General features: G+C 33.4%; 1 protein-coding gene and 1 long non-coding RNA gene across 3 annotated transcripts in view; one reads left to right on the top strand and one right to left on the bottom strand.

Annotated features, from left to right (window-relative positions):
* Positions 1-15,113, bottom strand: part of LOC148612959 (uncharacterized) — a 29,919-nt gene that overhangs the window by 4,212 nt on the left and 10,594 nt on the right. Inside the window, exons 11-24 of one of the 2 annotated variants that reach the window (XM_088594891.1) lie at positions 13,713-13,949; positions 13,227-13,460; positions 10,361-10,607; positions 9,766-9,922; positions 7,592-9,405; positions 5,845-5,949; positions 5,129-5,362; positions 4,708-4,918; positions 4,152-4,294; positions 3,612-3,733; positions 3,010-3,126; positions 2,258-2,422; positions 1,198-1,368; positions 87-310 (exon numbers count right to left, since the gene is read on the bottom strand). In XM_088594891.1, the coding sequence (XP_088451017.1) occupies positions 87-310; positions 1,198-1,368; positions 2,258-2,422; positions 3,010-3,126; positions 3,612-3,733; positions 4,152-4,294; positions 4,708-4,918; positions 5,129-5,362; positions 5,845-5,949; positions 7,592-9,405; positions 9,766-9,922; positions 10,361-10,607; positions 13,227-13,460; positions 13,713-13,949 (4,181 nt within the window). The remainder of the gene's footprint in view (positions 1-86; positions 311-1,197; positions 1,369-2,257; positions 2,423-3,009; positions 3,127-3,611; positions 3,734-4,151; positions 4,295-4,707; positions 4,919-5,128; positions 5,363-5,844; positions 5,950-7,591; positions 9,406-9,765; positions 9,923-10,360; positions 10,608-13,226; positions 13,461-13,712; positions 13,950-15,113) is intronic. The other variant, XM_088594892.1, reaches the window with a different exon arrangement.
* On the top strand, positions 10,987-12,369 carry LOC148612960 (uncharacterized). The gene is made up of 2 exons (XR_015923952.1): positions 10,987-11,192; positions 12,206-12,369. It is a non-coding gene; the product is annotated as an uncharacterized LOC148612960 (long non-coding RNA).

Here is a 15,113-nt window from a genome sequence, read left to right as displayed (position 1 = left end):
CAAGAAAATCATTTTAAGATGCTGGTGGAATGATACATAGTAATCCAAGAAGCAGTTACATGTCTGCAGAGAAGATTGTTACTTACTTCTCAAACCAGTCTTGAAAGGTTTCTTGAGTTGTTGGCAGATTATTGTCTGGATTGAGCACATAATATACATTGTGTTGATTGACAGTTGTTACACCCCCTTTCTCTGAAGCTCTGCCCTTTTGTTGGGATAGGTAGTTAATCATATGATAAAGTGAAGGCAGTCTAGAAAGTGAGTGTCTCTTCAGTATTGGTATGTTCTCCCAAGGAAGGTGCTGAAGTGTCTGTTGAATAAAAGAATGAAGACATAGTATCAAAATATTTCCATTTTCATTTTCTTTCCTATACACAGGTAACAACAATATCGAGCATGCCTTCAAGTAATTCCGAATGAAAGTTTTCAGTTGATAGCATTATTAATCCTTAACAAAACTGCTCATCTTTTTTCTATCATCACATTCATTGAGTTATGAGTACTTTCTCATTATTTAAAAGTTCAGTAATTATTGTAAAGAGTAAAAACATTTGTTCTTCACTGCAATCCTTAATTCTATTAAAACATTAAATTCAAGGTCATTTAAATGAATAATATGAAATAGGTGAAACTAGAAACGTAGAAAGTTCATACCAACAATAAGTCTAAGATCTGCTTGGTATGATCAAACCTTAATGTTTCACATGTTTTATTGTCATGAAGTTGTGGTGTGGAGTAAATTCATTTGCCTAAAAAGTAATCAAGGGAACCAAGATTCTAGTGGAAATCAAAAGAATGTAGTCCAGGGACAGACCAGACATGGAAAACAGACAAACACAACAAAGAACATAAAATAACTGAAATAACACATACAAAGTAACATAAGTAAACAAGCAACTCTGGAAGTCCCTCTTCAGCAATCTTGCAGAAGTTTCTTTTGTTTGGACCCACATTATATCAAACTCTTAATTTACAGTTTACCATTTTCATACTTCTCTATTATTCAGTGGTCGGTATCACAAAAAATAATAAGTGCAAAATTAGTCTTAAGAAATGACTTCAAAACTTACGATTAATTTTACATTTAAGATTCTTTGGTGAAAAGGACTTCTGATCACTTGGGAAGCATATAAGTGATTTAGGCTCTGAGCATTAAAAAACAAAAAACAAAACAAAAACAACATATATTTCACATACCTTATCTAACAGGAGAATGACATGATGTCGCTTGACCACTGTTGCTGTGTATTTACTCAAAAACTGTGTAACAACCTTCACAATGTCAGACACATCATCATGTCCACTCATGTCAGACAAAATCTGATTTAACTGATCTTCTGTCAGAGTAGTACCACTCTGCAATAAAGCCTGTTATAAAGACAAAAACAAACTAGATTTGGACTAACAATTACAGTTATTCTAAAAGATAAAACTTTGATTTTCTCAAGATACAGATAATTTCAGCTTTGAAAATCAGTTTGAAGAATCTCCTTACTGAAGTACAAATGTATCTATTAAAAATTCTGGAGAATTGAACAAGTAAACTTAATGCAAATTATTTTCAGAAAAACAAGGTGAATTGACATTTTTTAATTTTTTATCAGATAGTCTTTGACTACTTTTTAACATTGTAATATTGATGAACGACTTGATGACACCACCTAAACCAGGTGGTTGAAGAATTTTGCTAACCTACAGGAAATGGAGTTAAGTAGGTTCGCTTAGAACTAAAATAATTCTTTAGTTGAATTTAAAAAAAAAGCAGCATCATAAAACTTATCCATATAAGTCAATGTAATGAATTCCAAATATAAAAATTTCACTTCATTATGAGTATTGCTTCATCTTGGGTAGTAGGACATTTCTCAACATACTCAACTAAAACGAGAAAAACAGGGAGCAATGCCAACTGAATTAATATCCCAACTTGCCCACTCAATAGTCTACACCTTTTGATCTCCAAACTGATTTGGATCAAAATTTAAAATATCTGAATTAGGAGGTGCACTATGGGAGTATGTAATAAAAGTTTTATGAAAGTTTCACTAAATTCCATTCAGTGGTGTAGGGGTAGTATTACCAGATAGACCCCCCCACTTTGCAACAGAAGGAAGGAAGAATGTACAGAAGGAAAGATAGACACCCCTATAACTTTATACTAAGTAGGCAACATAATGATAAAATCTTTGTAATGTTTATACATGTGTATCAACCACCATTTCCTTTTCTACAAGGTCAAAACTTAATGAATTTTTACCTTGATGACAGCACTGTTAATATATTTATCTGTAAGATCAGATAACATCTTAATGATATTTTCTGTTGTACTTTCCAGCTGGACTATATCTATCCCAACTGGGTTACCTAGCAACAGAAACTTCCATCTCCCTAGCCAGATCTTTTCCATGTTTTCTAACAAAGCCTGAAAAATATTAGGTTCAAAACATCATGTTTTATTTTCATTTACATGTATCGTTACAAAAAATCCAAAATTTATCAGGTTCACCTGAAAAAAATATACATTGACACAAAAAACTTGTTACAGTACAAGTTGCTATTCTTTCTAGATAAAACAAAACGACATAATAGATACATATCTTTTTGTAAGATATAAAACATAAGTTGAAATGGATCAGGAAGTGTGCATCAAAACTATGTGTTGAAATGGATCAGGAAGTGTGTATCAAAACCATGTGTTGAAATGGATCAGGAAGTGTGCATCAAAATCATGTGTTGAAATGGATCAGGAAGTGTGCATCAAAACCATGTGTTGAAATGGATCAGGAAGTGTGCATCAAAACCATCTATTTACATTTCAGATACTTCCTAGCTTGTGCAGTGTAAGTCAGTAGACAACATTCTGTATACAAAGCTTGAAAAATCTAAGTTTAAAATGAATAATCTAATGAACAAACGAGTTGATAGAAAGTCAGACAGACAGACAGACACAATAGTTAGTGTCTAAAGTGTCCTGAGCTCCTTTGGTAAGTGCACACTGACAGTACTGACCTGCATCCTGGCATCCAAACTTCTTCTCCATTTCCACCACTCGTTTTTACTAGTAATTTTCATACTATCTCTACTTTCATTAATGATGGAGGAGAATTCTTCCAGTAGTTCTCTCCCCTGTAATGCATTTACATGAATGAAACTAAATTAACATCACATGCTCTAGAACATAAATACTGTGGTTGATAACAGTATATGATTATAAGAAGAATGAATATGGTGAATACGTCAAATGACAACCCCATCGGAATGAAAAATGTCAGCTTGAGGCAAACACATGGGTTTTCAATCAACATCAATGAAACCCTTATACCACAGGGAAGGCTGCAGCTGCCTTAGGTAACATAAGTTAATCTGTTAAATCATCTTTATTTACAACATACATCTAAACATACTCAGACATACATGTAACTAGCAAGCTGAGATCAGGAAAAAAATGAATTTTCAAAAGAATCATATCCCTGACTTAACATAGTTAACTGCACTTCACTTAGGATATTATCAAGAATGTGCTCTGACACTGAACAATCATGTTTTAACCTATACTTTGCCAATCAATAGTAAAAACAAACTAATCAATACTTATTTACCAATACCCCTACCTGTTCTGAGTTAAAACCAGGTAACTGTACAACTATTGGCTGACCACTGACATCCACTTTACTGACAATTAACATAGACGGGGTGCTCTGGGATATCACTGACAACTGGCATACTGACCAATCTATAATAGTATCAAACATCAAATTGGATGGTTTTATGGTTTAAAGAAGACAAATATTGAGTGATTATTGATGTTCAATGATTTTGAACACAGTCTATCATTTACATGTAATATTGTACTGTACAATTTGATTTTGTACTCATTCACAATAAAAATTTAAAAAAAAACACACACACACACACTAGTTTGAATCAACAATATAAGAAACAAAAAATTCTTCAGTTAGTGCCACACTCAAACAACTTAAACTAAATCTTTCTGTAAATGTAATGGCATGCACTACATCAACATAATCACTGTATATCAATCTACTAATTAGTAGTTCTTAAACAAAACCACATTGGAGATATCAATGTTATTTTACATAAAGAGTGAGAAGTTTCACTGTAATGAGCATCCTATCAACAAAACTACCCACCATCAGGAATCTGTGACAACATGGACATGAAGTCATCTTCAGTTTTATTGAAATGTAAAATATCTTGGCCTTTCTGTAAATCCATCACATCTGAAGCTTCCATTGAATTAGATTCAGACTTTTCATTGGTCTTGTTGAATTTCCTGAAATGAAGTACATGTCATATTATGTAAGAATCTGGTACGTGATGAAACATCTTAGTATTACAGGCTAACAAAATATATTAACTTCTTAAAAAATATATTTCCAAAAAACCAACAAGTCTTTCCAATGGAAACTAATCAATAAGTTTAACTTTCCATGGGTGATTGGCTATTCCTGAAAAAATGACTCTGGGGGATGGAATGCAGTTGATTTATTAATGTGTTGGTTGGGTGTAAAATGTGATTTTTTTCCATGTGACAAATGAATTGCATCATAATTTTAATGTGTTGGTAGAACCCAAAAATATCATGGGTCTTCTGCCCCAAGGACACACTTTTTATGAAATAGCCATAAGAAATTTTAAATACTATGACAGCAACATTGTAGCTTTATACATATTTTTTCTACAGACCTGATTTTCCTAGAAGCATTGATCAGACTTTGATGTCTAAATGTAACAGCTATTGATTCTGCTAGGTAAAATGCAGCTTTAAGGGGACATAACTCCATGTACTGTAAAGCTAGCATGTGACATATAGATGTAAACACTGGAGGTGACGGCAGGTGCTTGCTTTGGGCATAGGCTTTCTCCAAAGTCTGGATCAGTTGGTTGTCTGTATTACCTATTATGATCAAAACTAATCGCTTAAATCTTACAATTAATGAGAAATCATTTAAGTTTTTCCCGCATGAAAAGATATTCAGTATATTATTTTGGCAGCATACATACTAATGTTGTAAAACCTCACTCTTCATTCAAAAAAATAAAAAAATTCCAAAACATTTTGCCACCAACCACAGTTTAGGAAACAAATAGTAAAACTTTTACATACTAGTATTTGAGTCTTGTTTTTGATGAGCTTCAACTTTGACCATCTTTTCCATCTTCATTTGAGGTCTTTTCATCAGTTTGCTGGATCTTAGCACTTCAGTTGTCTCCCCTGATGTGTGATCTTCAGAGTTATCGTCCTTCGACACTTTTTTCTGTGTCCTTCCTTTCCTGGTTGCAGTTTTACCAGCCTTATCATCTCCCCTTAATGTTTCTATGGATTCATTTAAACTATCATCTATAATTAAAATGTCATCATCAACAAATGTAGTGGAAACAAGTACTATCTTTGAAAAAAGATAGCTAACGCAGTAAAATTTGTTCGTTTTACTTATAGTTTTTATCAGGAAATAACGCATGGTACACAATTTCAATTTCCTTTTTTGAACCCCACTAAGTTATCAGTATTTGGCCAATCTGGAAACAGAATTTTGCTCAGGTGACTTGCATTACCATGGAAGAGCGTCTTTAAGGTCAAAGGGTAAAAAGCGAAACTATACCCACTGCGTCGGAAAAAGTAGGTAAATGAAGGAATTTTTTACAGTTTTGATTGTGATGCATGTTTGCCTCCATTTTCTTGTAATTTTCTACATAATTTGAATTTGAATACAGTTTCCTCTGAAGATCTTTAATGTCACTAATCATCATTAAATGCCTAACTGCTGTCATGAAAAAAAAAAAAACAAAAAAAAACATCAAATATTCTGAGTGAGTATTTACCACATTCTGTAACCTCCTGAATGATAACGTTCTCAAATTCCCCAGTATCTGGTTGGATAGGCACAGTGAAACTGGAGTCATCAAATAAATATCTCTCCATATTCTCTAAAAATTTAAAAAGTGAAATTTAGCAATCGATTATGAGAGGTCTTGATGTTGGGGCAACACTTCACAAGTAAAGGATAAAAGAAAATGACAAAAAATCAAGAGAAGGTATCACTGTGAGGTGAACTTTCCCTCGCAGAGCCAAGACTTTGTTTATTTTTACTAATGGTTTAGTCACATGTGGATAGCATTATTTTGCTCTCTTTCTATTCCTTTCAAGTGAGTTTTTTTTTTTGCTTTTTTCTAAACAATGACACCTATTGATTAAACTGCAAAGTTTTAAAACTGGCTCATACAAGACATTTTTCTACACGGCTTTGACTAAAGTTAATTCAATGTTTTTGTACTGGTAATTGCAAACAAGAGGCTCCCAAGTGCCTGAATCGCTCACCTGGTTCACTTTTGTCTTTCAATGGCAATGAATTTAACAAGAAGCTGTCTAATAATTTTGACTCAAGAAAACTTTGGAAGGACTTATCATAAGGATCATCACATGGCTTAACAGATAAAATGAAAATTTGAGCACAGATAGATCTCATCATGCTGAACACTTTTACCCTATTTCAGAATTTTAATCAGAACGGTTTTGGAGATATATAATGGAAAATCTACAGTCTGACCCCTATGTTCTACTTTTAGTATTTTTTTTAATGGCTGGACAGATTAAAATGAAAATTTGTACACGGATAGACCTCATCATGCTGAACTCTATTACTCCAGTCAGAATTTGGCTTAACCTAAAGGTTTTGGAGATATATGCAAAAAACTACAGTCCAACCTGGCCCCCCCTCCCCCTCCCCCCATATCCTATTTTTAATAATGGCGGCCATGTTTTTTTTTTGACAAATCAAAAATCTAAACGCAAGTTTTATGCAAGATACCCTAAGGAACATTCGTGCAAAGTTTCATATAATTCTTCTAAGTAGTTTCCAAGGAAAAGATTTTTGAAAAATTGTTAATGGATGATGACGACAACGGATGCCATGTGATGGCAATAGCTCACATGTCCTTCTGCCTGGTAAGATAAAAATGAAACTGACTTATATGTAAATTGGGATCAGGACAAAAGCTCCCATGAGAATTTTTGTCAATTATGAATATTTCTATTAATACAGAAAGTGTAAAATTTGAAATTTAATTTCGTGGACTGATATAATTAAAACTGTATAAATACTGGAATTGTAAAATTTAAGAATAATGAGAAATACAATATTAAATAAAAAAGGAATATACCTTTAAAAAAAAAATACACAGAAACTTCCTAAATATACAAAATAGAATTTTTTAAAAATATACAAAAACAAAAGACAAACAAAACAAATGCAATACAAATATAAAAGGAACACACAACAAAACAGAAAAAAGAAAAAAATACAAAAAAAAAAACAAACAAAAAACAAACAAACAAACAAACAAAAAAATATATATTTTAACATTAACATTAAGCTTGTAAGATAGGGGGCGTATGTCCTAGACTCATGAAGATTTACAATACAAAATTTAATTATTTGCATTCTGGAAACATTATTGTTGCTGGATATTTCTCAAAATGGCAAAAATCAAATGACACTTTGGGGTAAAATTACTAAATTTCAATGTTTAAAGCTTGCATCTTTTTTTACCCAATTCATAGTGTTCATACCTGATTGTGCAGATTCGTCATCCTTAATACTAACACTGTCATCTAAGCAAAATTGCTTCTCATCTTCAGAATCTGAATCTGACCTTGTCTTTTCTGTACCTTCTACTTTTGACCTTGGCAATCTCCTTGCCTTGGTTACAGGCACCTTTTTAACATTCTTTTTTGCATTTGTACCTGAGTTATTTTTTTTATTTTGAGGTTGCGCCTCATCATGAAACTCATACACATCTCCAGATTGATCATTATTCTCACCAGGAAGGTTGTTTTTCAAGTTTTTAATATTCTTTGCTGACTGACTGGCAAGTCTTGGTATTTTTGAACCCCTCATACTCCTCTTGTCTATATTTTCAAGTTCTTCACCATCTACTTGTTCTACAGTCAGTCGAGCAATTTCAACATCCCCAGATTGTGTCCCACTATTGTTAACCTTTGATCTAGATCGGCCACTCCTGCCTTTTGACACTTTTTCAGACATATTCAGGGTCTCAGGGTCAAATAGTCTTTTTTGTCCTCTGGCAGTTTTAGATTTTTTAGATTTCTTTTGTTCTGTTTCATCATCAAATTGAAGAACACCTGTCTCCTTTTTAACTGACTGAGTTATCTTCCCCTTTCTGGCTGTTGTTTTTGTCTTTCTTGTTGAAGCTAATGGTTTAACATCATCATCGTCATCGCTATCCATTAGTTTGTCTAGTATAGCTTTACGACTACACACACTTCTAGGAGTTTTCATCATTAGCTTTGGTTGAACTTTGCAAGGAGTTTGAAGCCTTAAATCTGGTAAAATATTATCATTTTCTTCATTTGCCTTTAAAGCTGTCTTTCCTTCAGCATTCACCTTGCCATTTTCTCCAACATCCATATTGATTTCCCCTGTTCCTTCAACAGCTGATCTATCAACACTTGTCACACTAGCACTTTTACCTCTTTTATTTTTAGGTCTAGAATTTAGTTTCACTTTTGGTGCAGTCGTCACATCTTCTTCAGGCTGTATTGGTTCAATCTCAAATGCAATTGACTGTTTTCTACTTTTACTTTCATCTAACTTTTCTAAAGTTAAGTGTAGCATGTCATTATTCTCTTTTACACTCTTGACACTCATTCTTTCAAACTTCTTTGAGAGGTTAACCACGGGTAAATCATTCATGAAGTCATTTTCAGCATCTGGTGTGCTACTTTCACTTTCAACAGTCTTATCTCTACTGCCACTTGATCCCATAATGTCACTACTTGAAGATGCTGAAACAAACTTTTGCCAGTTGATAGAACATAATGACTGACACAGCCTGAATCTTGACAATACATTGAATGGAATTCTGTCCAGATTTTCAAGATTATCTCCCTTTGCTAATAATTCCTGACATTTTTTCACATCCTCTGGCAAACATAACTCTACAAGACAGCTTAAGATTTCTATGTACAAAGAGTTTGTTTTACCACCAGGATAACCATCTCTAGATTTTCTTCCATTACTCTTTGATCCAGACTTTGGCCATATCAGTTTGTAAAGGACAGCTTCTGCTTTCTCTAATAAAGACATGGCTTCTTTGTTTTCTCCTTGTAATACGAAGACTTCAGAAATTGTTGGTACTAGATCTAGAATTTGCTCCATATTATCATGACAAAAGTTGCAGAGGTTGTTTTCTAGGACATGGTTAATACATTCAGGAACAGTGATGCAACTTGTAGCTATGGATTTAGATGCCTCTTTTAAGCTGGGTAAAACTTCGGTAATTTCTTGAACGGACTTGATAGCATCTTCACCTTTATCACACATACAGCTAAGTTTTGCCATCACCGATGCAAACTTTATATTCCTAAAGGAGAAATATAAACTTATCATACCAATGGCAAGCAACAAAATCTTACGGATGATTTGTAAAGCCTTGTAAAATGTTATCAACATGTAAAGTTATTCTAAAACCAAGTATAGTTACATATAACATTAAAAAATATGTAAGAAATATAAAATTAATTGGATTCTGATTATCATAAGAAAGAAAAGTGAAATAATTGGACATTTTAAAAAAGGGTCTGATCTGTCAAAGTAAAAATGAATGTATGTAATATACACAAATATTTTATTCAAATTGTTAATTTCTAATCATCAATATTTCATTTTGATTATAAATATACATGTATTAAAGAAATATAATGTTACAACTAATGCAAATTACCATCTGGGAAGTCCAAAATAGCGTGCAATCTTCCAGCCTTCCTTTAGATAACATTTTGCTTCTCTGGCTTCACCAATGTGACAATATAGATTACCAAGGTTTAACAATGAACTGAGGACTTCTGTAAGAGCTGTCCATCTGTCTATAGTGTTTCCTGCTGAAAAGACAAATAGTATCATGTTAACCAAAATTTTGTCCATGGAAGACAAATTGTCATTCTGTGATATTCAGTTTGCTGTGGAATATATCATGCATGAAGATTTTTTAATATCTCATGAATACATTATACTACACCAAAAAACATGAGTAATATAAACAGAAAATTATTACTAAAGCATTCAAAGACATAAAAAGGAAACAAAAAAGCAATGCAAAAATCATAGAGATATACTGTATCAAATTTGTCTAAGAAGGTATAGTTTTGTATATGGTTTCTCTCTTTTTGAAGAAATTAATACTCAGGAAAATCAAACTGGATTTTATTTTTTTTGTTTATCTATATGTATATTAATCAGTCTCTCTTTTTCTTTTTTTTTCATACCTTTTGTTTACTCATTTGTGAGAAGTTCAATTTGTTTAGCAATTTAATGCTTACCTTTCTTGTTAACTATTTCAAAACTGAGAAATTCCTTCCCTAATAGGAAATGGACAACACCTGTGTGGAACCTCACAGCATCTGTGGCATAGACCAGACTGTACTCAACTACTGAAAGCTCAGGAAAGGTCAATAACTGGGACATTAATCTCTTTGCTTTTCCCTCCAACATTAATACTGTCCATGTTTTACTTTGAGGAGAAATCAGATCTAAGACATTCTTCAGAATAGATATTCCTTTCTTATACTGTAAAAAAGAAATTTAATTTTGTGATACCTTTCCATTTAGTTTTGGAAAGTCTGTACTTTTTACTAGAAAATAGTCAATAACATCTGAAAGGCAAAGGTAAACTACAATTTTATCAAACTTGACCAGCATTTCATGATCAGAAATGAATTGTATGCATCTGTGGATTATGGGGGGAGGCGATAATATATAGGAAATCACTGAGCCATGACAGAGCAAGGCCCTCTCTTAGGCCATTCGAGGGGAGGACAAGGCATAATCTAGGCGTAAAAATGGAGATTTAAGTCGCCATAAATTTTAAAAAATAGTTAAAAGTCGCCAGCTCATGTTCTTTTAAGAGAAGTGAAATTGCTGTGAAATTTGACCAAAGAGAGATAACTCTAGCCCTTCCTGGTAATAAGCAACCAAAATGGCGGCCAATTTTAAATTGGAAGGGGTTCACTTAATTTTCATCAGTTCCAAGCAATTGTGGGAATATTTCACTCGTTCTAGCGACTTGTATAATGGATAAAACCAGCAGAACTTATTTGAATGAAACATATTTAACTTATTGAGTTCAAAATCAATGGAAAACAATCACACAAGGTAAGGTACATGTATATTTTGTGTTTCTAGATTAAATATGTAATTTGATGACAACAATTAATTTATTTACTCAATGAGAGACTCTTACAGTGATTTCAATGGTTTTAAAAGACAGTTAATAATTGGTAGGTTCAGCTTGGATCACAGTTATGTGTACGAGTGCATGTGGGTTTGAAGGGACAGTTTGTTTTTGATAAGGCCAAAATAAATTTGTTTGTTTGTTTGTTGGGGTTTAACGTCCGAGCAGCAATATTTCAGCTATATTCAGACGATGAACATGAAATGGATGATAAAATGAACATGAAATGAAAAAAAAAAAAAAAGGATGGGACACAAGGACAATAGGGTCGACAAATTTTGATTGCCACTGGAAAAAGGGGGGATGGGTAAGGTCGGGCAATTTAGCCTCCTGTGGCAGAGCGCAAAGGTTCCTACTCCTATCGAATACCACAGCAGGGTTCTTTAACGTGCGAGGAACGTGGCATCTTTCCCAACACGGTGCACCACTATGGTTTGCGGTCAGGTTTTCCGTATTATAGCCTGACAACCCCAGCATGTAACACGCCAGGGGTACCCCATTCCACCACCTGGGGCACACATCCCAGTTGCTCTGTGGGCAGAGCGCCTAGCCCCCGGCTAGGTTTCTGAGCACTATTTAGTCGCCTTATATGACAAGCTTAGCGCTGCTGCAGTCCTATTCTTTTAACACCCGGACCTGCACGGGGCATAATTAAGCTAACTATTATCACTTATAAAAAAAATCAGGGAAATTTATTGGATAATAGACTACCATTATGGCATATCAAGATGCAGTCATTCATTTATCAATTTAAATTATATCTATCAATTATTTGAAAATAATCCCACTAAACAATGTACATGTACATGTACACATAAATGTACATGCATGTCTGTACAGGTTGATTTGTGCTTTTTATCATTTACAATACAAGTGTACTCATCCTAATGTCAGAACAGAGATGATTTACATAAACTATCTTTTTCTTTTTCAGGAAGAGACCACACATGCAGACCATTCTTAGACTTTAAGAACATGTTATTATAAGAAACAAGTTCTCAATGACAATCTGATCACTTACTTCAATTAAAGTTACTAAAATATACATGTACTTATTCATTTGCAAGTATAGAAAATTGAATTATAGTATTAAACTTATCTTACATGTTTATTATTTATTAGAATACATGTCCTTGATATACAACTTCATATCAATGGGATAAAATATTCTAGCAGTGAAGTATGATTTCTCCCCATTCCAGACTGACTTCTCCCTATCACTCTTGGAAGGGAGAAGTCACTTCTCCTTTTCACTGAATACTATATTATGCCCTGGGGGAGGGGCTTTTTTTGAGAATCTCTGGTATGAGTAGTACTTTAAAATAATGTAAAAGAATTTTTACTCTAATATTACAAACTTTTCTGTTTTCATGAGTTATGCAAATCACAAAATACGGTCTACATTCCTTTGTATGATAAAGGAATCTATGTATTGTGTTTTTTCCTTTAACCATGAAAATGGTTACTTACAATTAAAACTAACTTCACAGTACCGTAGACTTTAAAAACAGAGCATTAATGGAACATTTAGCGAAACACTGCCATGTAATGGTGAAAAAAGGTACCGGTAGATGGCAAAATGTTCAAAATGATCTTACATGAAAATCACATCTCGAACAAAATTAAAAATGACTGTATTTTACAGTACTAAATAACTGTGCGAAGTATATCGGAAACAATCGGGGACGGACAGACAGCCAGACAGACACACAACTTTTTGGAGGGTATCATATAATACATGTACCTCTGTGGCAGGTTATAAAAACCAGAATTGAGATAAACACACAGGAGAATCAAAATATACCTTAACTATTACTGTCAAGTTTGAAGTAAATTACACCCAATACTGCCAAAATATGGTAGGACATACATGTGCATGTACTTAAGATTGTGTAGAAAAACAATACAAATTGGTTACCCAATCATTAGCAGTATTGTTTCAGTCTTCCCCATACCTGTTGGCAGTACATTTGAACATGTGATCTAGCTATCTGATTATATATCATATTTTCACTCCATATCTGTTTATCCCAGTCATCTGTATCCTGGACCAGATTCTTGGCTTCTGTTATCTGATCCATGGAGAGGAGAGATTCTATCATTAAACACAAAGCATCAGTTGTAGCAGTGAAACTGTACTTCTCTATGATCTTGTGATACATTTTGATAACTCGTAGACATTCCTGTTTCTGTAAACAGTAAAAAAAAACCTAGCCATTCAATACTGCTCAAGATATTAAATAAATATTGAATTATCTCCCCTGGCAAGCACCTTAATGCACACCTACATAGGATGCCCAATCTTCAAATATTATTTAAATTCAAAATCTATAGAGCATTTTCGAAGTTTTGATTAAAATAATTTCTCCAGTCTGAATGGTAAAATAATATTAACCACTACAATCGGAATGAAAATTTATATGTAAACAAACAGTACGAACCTTTTTCAGCAGCTCATATTGTCGAGAACATATAATTAGTGACTGCAAAAACATTGGAACATCATTTATTTCATCTAGGTCTTCCCATAATGCAACAGCTTTGTCCAACAAAGTAATGGCTTCCATCTCCTTGGAAACTGTCATATAAACATCAGGAGAATCTGTGACAACAATGTCAGCTTCCTCTCCAGGGTCAGCTTTGGTGGTCTCTATCACTAAGTTAACACTAGACAGAATCTGGAAGACAACCAATAAGTAATAAGAGCAAAATGCATGTGATGCACCATATATCAGTATACATAGATGTAATGAACTAGCATCAGTAACACTTCCAAATGGTTTGTATAGTATCATAAAAAAGAACCAATTTCTAAAGAACAATGAAGCAATCTTGATATTTAATACAATGTTTCAACAATTTAAAGATGGGAAAGATAGTTCAAGCATTAAGGAGTAAAAACTTGGCAAGTTAGTTCACATTTCTGCAACTTACTGAATTTAGCTTTAAATTCCCCACCATTATAATTATTGTAATGACAAAAAGAAAGTAGTCTTACACAGCATCCTCTTCAGTGTTTAACTTTGACTGTGACCTTATAAACCATTTCAATATATTTCTAGTCTGTAGAATGTTTGGCCTAAATCCATTAAATGATGTGTGATTCTATAGTGTTCATAAGTATAGTACAGATTGTAGAGATACCAGTGTATTCTATTTATAACTTCAGCGAAGATATTAATAATGTATCACCTGTGTTAGTGCAAGATAGAGAAATCTCAGACACCCAAAGGCAAGTTTTTATCGTTCTCTAATGACGCTTTGTCAGATTATCATATCTTACCCAAGAGTGTCTGAGATTTCCTAAACTTGCATGACAAAAGCTGGTGTTTGATTCTATTTCTCAATATGAGTTAGTTTTCCAATTAAATGTTTGGTTTGAAATGACCTACATTTAACATCTGATCATGATGCATAATGTGGCCAGGGATATGTCAAAACCAGGTGTAAAATATCGATCATGATGTAGCGATGTGGCCAGTGATATGTCAAGACCAGGTGTAAAATATCGATCATGATGTAGCGATGTGGCCAGTGATACATCCTGACCATGTTTAAAATATAGATCATGATGTAGCGATGTGGCCAGTGATATGTCATGACCAGGTGTAAAACATAGATAATGTCAAAACAGTCATTGGATATAAACAAATTGCAAGAAATAATTGATCACAGGCCATTCTTGACAAAATTATCATTTTGAAAGAAATTTCAAACACAGATTTGTACTATATCAGGGATTGAAATTAGTCTATACTCTGGGTCACCTACAACGGTGACATCAATTTTGAAGTTTCTCAAAAATTACTGACCTGATGCAGATAAATTCCATAATCCCGAAC

Source organism: Perna viridis, chromosome 7 (assembly GCF_037379345.1).
Source record: "Perna viridis isolate PV_CMFRI_1.1 ecotype Kerala chromosome 7, ASM3737934v1, whole genome shotgun sequence".
Taxonomy (NCBI): domain Eukaryota; kingdom Metazoa; phylum Mollusca; class Bivalvia; order Mytilida; family Mytilidae; genus Perna; species Perna viridis.
This window is presented reverse-complemented; position numbering and strand designations above follow the sequence as displayed.